At 30.3% G+C, this 11,390-nt stretch overlaps 1 protein-coding gene across 2 annotated transcripts; it reads left to right on the forward strand.

Moving 5' to 3' along the window:
- Positions 1 to 8,674: 8,674 nt before the first annotated feature.
- Positions 8,675 to 9,675, forward strand: LOC130940571 (serine/threonine-protein phosphatase 7 long form homolog). 2 transcript variants are annotated; one of them, XM_057868747.1, is made up of 3 exons: positions 8,675 to 9,073; positions 9,230 to 9,361; positions 9,457 to 9,675. In XM_057868747.1, the coding sequence occupies exons 1-3, from the start codon at positions 8,682 to 8,684 to the stop codon at positions 9,458 to 9,460; spliced, it is 528 nt and encodes a 175-aa protein (XP_057724730.1). In that variant the 5' UTR covers positions 8,675 to 8,681; the 3' UTR covers positions 9,461 to 9,675. The 2 variants fall into 2 exon arrangements, with proteins under 2 accessions (XP_057724730.1, XP_057724729.1); XM_057868746.1 differs by having other exon boundaries at positions 8,675 to 9,361.
- The last annotated feature ends 1,715 nt before the right edge of the window (positions 9,676 to 11,390 follow it).

Raw genomic sequence — 11,390 nt, forward strand, 5'->3', positions numbered from 1 at the left:
TAATATTTTTCAATACTTCTAACTTTTAAGATAAAGAATGAAACTCAATTTTTGAAAAAGTATTAATGCAAAAATCAAAATAAAAACAATCACATTACCAATCCATGATAATCAAACAGAGCTTCTAACTCTTAATAAAAGAGAGTTAATTACTCAAGATAAACAAAACTAAACTAATAAAAAAGATGTTGGATGATAGATGATCGAGATCCGAAAATCCTAGATGATCCTCACTGAAACCATCACTTATTAACAATCTAAATCCTAACCTAACTTTTAAACTTTAAACTAAAACTAATATCTTCTCAAAGGATAAGATAACAAAAATAACAATTCAAAATTTAAATTCAAAGAAAGAGAGGCAATCTATCCAAGAACAGGTCAATCTGTCAATCTGATGCTCTAGACCAAGTCATGGTAGTTCAAGAAGAAACATGGCTAGATTCTACACAACTATGCACCTCTTCTTCATTTATTAATGAAGAAGTACCAAATTATCAAGTTTATAAAGATCCACTGCCAAAAACATGTGAAATGCTACAGAATGGTTATACAGGAGGTGAATTCTTCTCTGGAATGTTCACTGAAGGGAATAGTTGGCAACTTAATGTATTGTCACATATTCCAGTTGTACAAGGTGGTTATTCAGCTGATAATTGCAGTCAGAGATTCAATTCACAAATGATTCCTATAACTTTAAGTATTAGATTCCTTGTTTGGTTTCCTGGTAGAATGTGTAAAAATGTTTAGGTTATAAGTTCCTTGAATATGTTTAATGTTAGTCTTGAATCTTTAATTTCTTCCACTTGGATTAGTTGATTTAAAATTATATATGTAATTTTTTTAGTCATTATTTGAATTACTTTTTTAAATTATAATTTAAAATTATATATAAATTTTGTAAGGTTTTAATAGAAAGATTAATGAAAAAAGAGAAGAATATATTTTGAGTTAATTTATAGCCAAGTTTAAAAAGGATGGCCATATTGTACAGTGGTGCTCAATAGCGTAGTCATATCTTCAACTATTAACATGCTTTAGAAGTGTAGCTATATCTTTAACAATTGACACGCTTTAAAAATGTGGCTATATATTTACTAGAGGGCATGCTTTAAAAACATAGTTGTATGTCTGTCAGAGAGTACACTTTAAAAGCGTGGCTATAAGGTTATACATATGGCTTTGTTTTTAAGCGTGGCAATAAATAAAAATGTGCCAATAGATCAATAAAATTATAACGATAGAACAACTGGCATATTTGTGAGGATGTGACTCTTTTAAAAATGTGTCAATAACTTAAAAAGTATGACGAGAAGCTATCATACACTTCTTTTATTTTTCGATACGTTTTAAAAGCATGGTAATAAACTATTTTTTTATAGTGAGATTTGATTCTCATCAAATTTAAATTGATTTTTGGTATATTTAATAAAAGGAAATATTTGTAAAAAATTAATTGTATCAATTAATTAAAGAGAGTGATCTACGTTCTCTTATAAATGAAAATGCTATTAAATGTATATTTTTTGTTTATTGTTTGTGATTTTTGGCTATGTATCATTACTCAGCATACAAAAATAATGATATTGCTATCATCATGAAAAGACAAAATATTTCAATATTTCATACTTTTTAAAAGTAAATCAATTCATTACACAAATCAAAGAATTGGGTTCAAATATAAAAAATCTCAGGACCTATCAAAGACGATGAGGATTCTCATCCTGAATAACTATCTAATCTTAATTGTAAACAAGGAAACGGATTCTAAATACGAATCAAATATTAGTGGCAGATTCATTTTGGCTTGAATCGGATATCTGAGAATTTTTCTTGTGCTGCTGCTTAGAAACCCATGATGAGAAGCACCCAATTGACTTTGGAACTACTCTTTCGGTTGTATCAATCTTCATGTTAGTGTTCTTCTCTTCTCTTTCTTCTTGTGCTCTGTTCTTATTCTTGTTCTTCATCTTTTCATTGTACACCTTCCTCATGACGTATGTTTCAGCGAAACCAAATCCTACTGATGAAGCCATGGCGCCAGCAACAATGATTGTACTAATACCGGCAATTCAAGATTTGTAGTTGTAGAAGAGTTTCTTGAAGCAGGAAGAGAGATGAGTTTGGCTTTTATAGAGTTTGAATTGGCTTTGGAGATGGATTAAGCCATAAAGGAAATTATTATAATTAAAGAAATTAAAGTCAACAAGTATGGATGCTTTTGTTGACTAAGCGTTACGTGATTGGCGAAGGGTCAAAATTTTGACAACGATAAAGGTAGCTGCCAAACAAATCAGTGCGGTTCCACGAAGAGACATATATCTATGGTGTGGCTTCCTTGCACCATCCAAAAGGAAATTAGTAAACCTCTCAAGTTAGTGTGCCACAAATTCTGTGTCACAATTCGCAAGTTTTTATTACCCTTGAAATCTCTAATTGTTTAAATTGCCTAAAATCTCCTGATTGGAAGATTAAATTAAATTATGGAATTAAATTTGGACTCCTTGAGAGACCCAATTTCATCAATTAAAAATTGAAAAATCCAACTGAATTAAAAAAAATTAATCTACCTTATGTCTTAAAAATAAATATTAAAAGTATTATTAATAAAAAATTTTAAATATTTTATTTTAGTAAATAAATAATAAATATATTAAAGGTTTTTTTTAAAAAATTAATTGATAATCTTAAAATGTGCTTTTAAAACACAGATTAATTCAAATTTTGAGGAACTTTTATGTACACTAAATGAGCAGTCCTTATTACCTTCCACAAGAGATTCCATCCCTTGGTAATTTATTTGGTCTATAGCGTTGAGCTCTAGCTTGGACTCCAATCCTTATTTTCAGATGTTGACCAAAGATTTATGAGTAGTCAAGAATATAGCAAATAGTTTGAGACAAATTTATAACAATTATATTATTATTTATTAATATTAATAATAATAAATGTTGTCATAAATATGTATTTTGTTTCTGAAAATTATTGAATAGAATTATTTCTATTTTCTTGTTTTATTAAGTATTTATATAGTAATATAAATTATTAAGTATTTATATTATAAATTAATATAATATAACATTATTAAACTAAACACACTTTTCTTAAGAGAAAGAAAATTAAAGAATTTTACTAAGAAATCAATTTCTTTTACTTAATATATTTAAATTTTTTTAATTTTAAATTTTAATTTTAAATTTTAAATTTTATACCATAAATTTTAATATTAAATTCTAAATGTTTTAAAAATGAGATTAAAATAATAATTTTGTAATAAAAAAATATTACCTACTTAAAAATTAATAGTTATATTTTTTTTTTGGTTTCCTATAGTATTATGCAACTTGATAGATTAAGAACTAATCCGTCGTGAATCTGAATTTTATTTAAAAATTTGTTATTGATCAATAAATTACTGCACACATAAAACAAAATTCGAACGGACCACTCTAACTCAAGTTAGTTAATATTTATATAAGAAAAGTGTTAGAGGGCTAATAAGTTTTGTTATTTGTAGTTATTAATTAGTCATTATTGATATTTTTAATGGTACGAAATTTTATTTATAATATGAAATTATTTATTTTTTTTACTGGTTAAAAATGTTAATTAAATTTTAATAAAAATATTGTTTTTCTAGAATTTTTCTATATATAATTTTAAAATTAAAATAAAACATTGTTTCGATTATCTTTTGACCCTTTCCAAAGGAACAGTCACCGTTGGACACCCAAGACCATGTAGTACGATCAAACGTGGCAGGCTAGGAACCCACTCGTATATTTCCTTTGGCCTTTTGGGTGATGCAATAATACCAATTAATATTGCAAAATTTTTTATCCCACCTTCGCAAGCACCTACGTTATGAAAAGTGTTCAAACTATGGACGGCTTTTCTTGCTTGATACCCAAGCCAATTCAACTGTATATAAAGTTAACCAAGGGTATCTTTCTTGTTACTGAACAATACATCTACAACTTCTTAACATTATTGGTTATTGATACTCTGTATTGAGACCTTTGTAAACCTTCAATTACTACTTGACTATTATTATTTTTATTGTGATAGTCATGGCTTCGATAGGATTTGGTACTAGTCTCGCCGAAGCATACACGATTCGGAAGATGTATAAGGAGAAGATGAAGAAGATGGAACAAGAAGAAGGAGAACGAAAAGAAGACGGGAAGAGCAGCAACATGAAGATTAATAATACAATCACAACCAACAGAGTTCCGAAGGACGAAATTTCTTCAAGTGGGTGTTTCTCATGGGTTTCCAACAAGCAACAACGCAAGAAAAACTCACGGATATCTGATTCAAATGATGAATAATGAATCTGCTACTGTTTGGTTCATATTTTGAGATCCGTTTCATTTTGTGCTACCTTGTCAAGCACATAACAATAACTGGTTATTTCAATTTGTCATCTTTATTTATTGATCCTAATTAAATATTTTATTATGTAAAGACTAAGATCCATTTTTTAGTTTTGAGTAGTATTGAAATGAAATATCTGTACGTAGCACAGTGGTTCTTATTTATGTAAACTGAACAATTCTTTGATATATCAGTTTTTCAGCCTATATAACATGAAATAAATTTTATGTTGATCTTATAGCAATTCTGACAAATTCTGAAGTACGTGTTGGTTAAAAATTTGGCTATTTCCTATTATATACAGAGGCTTTTGATTTTTTTTTTTTAACTTGTTTATAGTATTTTTTTCTGTAACAATAAATCTTAACTAAAAGTAAGAGATACCATTTCACCATAGAATAGTTAAGGCATAATTTGCAGAAAAAAAAAATCGGTTTAATGGTTTATGAATTGAGATAACATTGAGTCACCAATTGATCTATTGATTAATTGTCATAGCTATTTTAACTCTAATCCACTTATAAAAATTCTATTGATTAATTGATTAGAACTTGTTGTTTGGAATAATTCATTTTAATTAATTTTCTTTGTTAATAGAGATTAACTTATATTGATTATGTTACATATGTGTAGAATTTTTTAGAATTTTTATGATCTTGTTTGATAAAAATAAATATTTAGATATTATAATAAAAAAGTCTAAAAATTAAATAAATAAAATTAAATATTAAAAATATTTAAGATTTTTTTTTAAAGATATTAAATTTATTCATTATAAAATGAGTAAACATATGTCTAAGTTATAGGACAGTAAAGAGAGAAAGTGGGGTTCTTCCAGTAAGCACTAATTGCCTCAATACATTAGCTATACTAACAAAAAGAAACTGCAATAAAGAAACAGAGAGAGAATAGGAAAGGGAAAATAGAGGTTGAGTTAAAGAGCGATGACAGATGATCTTTGGTCTTCACCAAGTAATTTCAACGAGGCTGAATAAATTTCCAGTGAATCTGAGTTCTGATTCTCGAAGATTAGTCTATTTTTTGCTTTCCAAATATTCCAACAAAGACAAGCAAGAAGATCTATCTTTCTCCCACCTCCATGGCTATTTTGCAACGCTGACAGTGACATTTTCCACCATTGACGGAAGCTTGGAAAGTTGTGGTTGATCGTGTTAGTGTTGAATGAGCTCTGCTCCCAGAAGAACCTCGTTCCAGGGCATTGGGTCAGGTAGTGATTGATGGTTTCTTCTTCCAGTTGACACCTCGGGCAGTTAGGGCTTGTGGAAGGGAATCGTTGGTGCAGAAGGGATAAGACCGGTATCCGTTCGTGGAGGCATTTCCAAATGAAAACTTGGACTTTGTGAGGAATTCTTCTCTTCCAGAGATCTTTCCAAACTGAGGTACTTGGGTTCTCTCCAAGTTCTATTTCTGGTTCTGCATGAAAAAATGATATGCTATCTGATAGCCTGAAGCCACATCATACAATCTGGATTTATTAAGTGACCATTGCAGAACATCGTTTTCTTCTATTGGCTTAATTGATTGGATTCTGCTTCTTACTTCAGGTGAAAAGATTTCATTTAATATGTCCCGTTTCAATTTTCTATTTTCTGTCAAAAGATCCCTAACCCATATGTGCTTACCAGAATTAGAATGTGTGCTCATTTCAGGAGCAATGCTCATTGGATATGGAGGAGGTAGCCAAGGGTCAGCAAATATTCGAATTGTAGAGCCGAAACCTACTCTCCAATTGAGGCCTTTCTCAACAACCTTTCTGCCCTCCAACATACTTTGCCATCCCCACGAAAGTGAGTTTCCTGCTTCAGCATTCATTGAATTGCCATATCGATAGTACTTTAAGATTAGTATCTAAAAATATTTAGGTTAATATCTAAAAATATCTAAAATTTAGAATTATCTAAAAATTAAATTAAAGAGCCTATAAATAGGCAATCATGAAGATCATTGTTATAAACTAACAAACGCATCAAGTCTCATTAGCCTTTGTATTTTCTCTCCTTAATCTATCAATAATATAACTATAATTTTTTTCAAACGATTCATCCAAATTACTCCTTCATCAAAATTATCCTTGGTATTCTTACTACACAATTTAAGTCCATAATACACTAAACCAATATCAAACTATTTCATAAAACTATCAGTGACATCAGAGTTACGTTTAATTATCTACTAGGTGTAGAATCTTTCTTTCTAACCTATCAACTTTACATATCCACCACATTATAACTCACTCAAACAAATTTCTTTATAACAATGATTATCTCAACTACAAATATTCTCTTGCCTATATTGTTAGAAGACAATTATGAGGACTGGCCTTCTCAAATGAAAACTTCTATAAGCACAAGACTTGTAGGATGCTGTCCACGAAGGGTTTACCATGCCAAAGAATCAAGCAACACTTTTCACTGCAGAAAAGAAGAAATTGAAGAAAGAGAAATAAATAAATTATATTACTGTATGCTTCCTCCAACAAGCTGTAACAAAGACAATCTTCTCAAGGATAAGAGGAATACTGTCAGCTAAGAAAGTATGAAAAATTTGGAGCAAGAGTACAGAGGCGACACAAAGGTATGCACAATCCTCCTCCAACCTCTAAGAAAGCAATATGCAAATATGAAAATGAAAGGTTATGAGAAAATAAAATATTACTATACAAGATTAATGAGTTTAGTAACTGAAATGATTAAGTACTTTTTTCGTTTCTAAGATTTTGGGTCAAAATTAAAATCGTTCTCAACCTTTTTTTCTTATTAAAATCACCTTTAACGTCACAAAACATTAAAAAAATCATTTTTACCCTAAAAAGACAAATTTAACCTTGCAAAAAATAAATTATGATATAAAAAAGTAAATAAAAAGTAAATTTTAAAATTAAAAAATAATAATTACTATCTTTTTGTTGAAAAAAAAAAAGAGTAATTACCAATTCCCAACATCATTATCCTTTTCCTCCAGCCACTTCATCTTCATTCTTTCATCTGCGTCATCATCCACTACTATTCAACTTCATCCACTCACCGGTGATCCACTGAACCTCACCTACACACCAGTAATCTATTGAACCTCACCCACCCACCACCATATGCACCAATCACCCACACCATATGCACCGATGATCCATTGTTAAAGCACCAACGGTCCCAGAAAAAAAAAATAGGAACACCACCATCATTAAGCTTCCTTCAATTAACAACGCCTAGGAAATGGAAAATAAAAGATGTCAACCATCCAGAATTTTACATTATTAATTATCTAGATCATTCTAATTATGTAAGTTTTTATTTTTTAATATTTGAATTTAATAATAATAATAATAATGTTATAGTAAAAAAATATACTGCAATAATAATTATTAAAAAATTCGAAAATATTTAAACAAATAGTGAATTAAATATTATTATGAGTATGTTATTAAATATTTAATTAAAGATTAATGAGTAAAATAGAATGGTATAGTTATAGTTACTTGAAATGTTTGTATTAGAATAGAATAGAATGGTATAATTATAGTTATAGATATGGTAGAAATAAAAAAGAAAGAAAACTTTAAAATTGTTTAAATATAATATTTGTTAAAAGTGAATTAATTAAGGAGTAATGAAGTGTTGTTGTGTGTTATTAGATTAGATTAGAATAGTTAGTCAAGAATGTTTATTTGTTTATTACGTTGAGAGTGGACATGTTAAAATTGGTTAGATAGAATAATTATTGAAACTGATAATTAGGATATTATTATTATTATTATTATTATTATTATTATTATTATTATTATTATTATTATTATAGTACCATGAACAATGAAAACTTAATATTTCAATTTAGTGTAATTTTGGTAATGAATTAAAATTTAGTAACCCTAAATTTTAGTAATGAATTTAATAAATTATTTATGATTATTAATAAAATTTATATGTATAATAATACACTTAATTGAGGTGTTTAATTTTTTTTAAAATTATTTTGGTTATATAAATAGAAAAAAATGAATAAAAATTATTATTATAAAATAAATAGATTGAATGTTGTTTTAATGTATAGTAATAATTAGATTTATATTTAAGATTCCTGTAAGGTTTGCAAAATAGATTTAGTATATTTTGAACATTTAATAATATAATTGTTAATATGATTAACTTTTACTGGTTACCTGATGTGATATTGTGAATTTGATTTTGTCAAATTCAATTTGTTAATTAAATTTGGATATCGCTGTTTTGTTTAATGTTATATACAGTTATATTTTGTAGGGCTCACGAATGTTGGAATGCGACTACCTAATGCTACCAGATCCGTACAATCCAATTGTGGAGGGGCATATATGGAAGACTGGTTTTTATCACATTTTTCAAATTGGAGTTGTCCAATGTCAGTCAGCATTGATTAATGCTCTAGTCGAGAGATGGCGCCCCGAGACTCACACATTCCATTTGCCGGTTTGTGAGTGTGTTGTGACGTTAGAGGACGTGGCACTAATTCTTGGTCTTTCGACGAATGGTCTGCCAATTACAAGACCGAGTCTCAGTAGTTTTGAGGCCATGGAAGCCGAATGCTTGGATCAATTTAGTGTTGTACCTATGAAATCAGAATGTCAAGGAAGTTTCATAAAGTTAACGTGGTTCCAAGGACTGAAAGATCGTTTAGTGTTGGCCGATGATATTCACATTCAGAGGTACGTCAAGTATTACATAATGTTATTATTTGGGACAATTATGTTTGGAGACATGTTTGTGACAGCTGTGCGCTGGAAGTTTCTGCCGTTGCTCCGTAACTTTGCTGGGATCATACAATTTAGTTGGGGATCGACATGCCTGACACACCTGTATAGAGCATTATGCAGGACATCATGTGTCGACTGCAAGGAAGTTGATGGTCCATTGACACTGTGGCTTACCTGGGCTTGGATCCGTCTATCATTTCTCGCGCCAATTCCTGGCAATCCTCGACTGTTTCCGATTAGGTAAATATAGTTATTATTTGCTTTGAAATAGTTTAACACATTTTATTTTTTAAATTTGAATGTTAAGAGTTAATTAACGGATTGTCTGGTATCAGGTGACGCAACTGGGATCGTTATAATCGGTCTTACAAATGAGTTCCGTCTACCTACACGAATATCAAGAACCAAGTCATCTCCCTGGTACGCAGGCATCGTTTCAAAATGAACGACTGCTGATGACTCCTTGTGACACATGGCCTCGAACCATATAGGCAAAGCTTCGTACGAAGTTTTCCAACCTCCAAAAATTAACTCTACTGCCTTTTGATTTGCCAACCATACTTTGCGATAACTTATGGTGTAGTTAAACTTTGACTGTACTTCCGCAATCACTGATTTCATCTTTATAGATGGGTCAACTTCTACCAATGGCTTTATTGTTACTGCAATTGTGTTGGAATCCAACTTCGAATGATCTTGAGTAATAGTGGCCCTAGTACAAGTGTGACTACCATTGTACCTCCTTACCTCTCAACAGTACTTCCTGGATATTTTACTAACTCTGATCAGCCAATCACAACCTGTACCATACTGGATACATTTAGCATAGAATGTCGTCGGTTCTGACTCATGCACCGGATAATCTACACCTCTACGGATGGTATAATCTTTCATCGCCTTAATTATTGACTCCCTAGAATTAAATTCCATTCCCATGGTAAATTCACCATCCGTCATAACAGGAAGCTCTGCTACATTCATGCCACAAAATTTATTTTTCAATAAATAATTCTTAAATACGTGTGTCATTAATAAAATCTATCTATAATCCCTAAATCAATAATAAATCATTCAAAATTTAATAAATTAATTAACTAGTCCATCAAATGCTATATAATAAATTAGTAATCACACAAGAATTCGAAATACTAAATTCCTCAACATACATGCTTACTTGATAATTAAAAATTAAACAATTACTAATTATTACATACCTGCATTTATATATTGAAGAAACTCCGGTGCATGCATGGCCTCCAAATCTAACGACTGCATGAAAGTCGGCTCCTCAAACGGTTGCTGGTTAGTTAGTGTATTTGCCACATCCGCCATATCTGCCGCCATAGCATCGTCAGCTTGATCTTCGTCTACACCCGAATCAATGAGATCATAGTTACTTTCAAACACTTCTTCGCTATCACTGTTGTAATCTTCCAATTCAATATCTTAGTCCGTTGTAGATTGTTCAAACTCAATATACAGTTTGATGAACGATATTTGTGACCGACTTTCAAAATACACAGAAAACATTTCTTACATGCTCGTTTCATCGGTCACGTATTTCGTTTGAAATTGAACGAACCCACCAAATACAGATATAGGATTCTGTACAGAATACACGATGAAATGGAGAGTTCGGTAATGGAATTGGTATATATAATGTTGAAATCGGATCATCCAACTGCCTGTTTGACTGGTTCAAATTTTTTGGAAAACAAATCGGACAGTCCGATTTTAGGAACGGCCCGCCAAAAAATTTTGTGTGCTTCAAATCGGTGGATCCGATTTCACTTGATAAAAAAAATCTCAGCCTTAAAATCAGTGGGTCCAATTTCTTTGGACAAAAAATCTTCATTCTCTCTACTTGAAATCAATGGGTCCGATTTTTTTTATAAAAAAAAATTAAGCCCAGCACAAATCGAACGGTTTGATTTGTATATCTTCTCACTTCCAACTAATCGAACTGTCCAATTTCTTTCCTTCATTTAACTGCCGTCTCAGCCGTGTAAAAGATCCTATCTTCTATAAGCCGACGTTACACCAATCCAAGTGCCATATCGAACAAATTAGTCATTTGCGATCCGCATATTGTTTGCCTATGCTGACAAGTGCAGTCACATATTATTTCGAATTTCAAGTATAGTCAAACTGAAGTGACTTTCTAGTCCTAAACTCTTTAATTTGGTAAATATTATGATGTCTATCATTTTATACCTTAAATAAATAATATTTAATAAATTTTACATAATTTATTTTTTATTTTAAATAT

Source organism: Arachis stenosperma, chromosome 7, assembly GCF_014773155.1.
Source record: "Arachis stenosperma cultivar V10309 chromosome 7, arast.V10309.gnm1.PFL2, whole genome shotgun sequence".
In the NCBI taxonomy this organism is placed as follows: Eukaryota; Viridiplantae; Streptophyta; class Magnoliopsida; order Fabales; family Fabaceae; genus Arachis; species Arachis stenosperma.

What these genes read in the sequence shown, in the direction of transcription:
- LOC130940571 (XM_057868746.1), top strand. Translation starts at nt 8,682, where the DNA reads ATGCTACCAGATCCGTACAATCCAATTGTGGAGGGGCATATATGGAAG.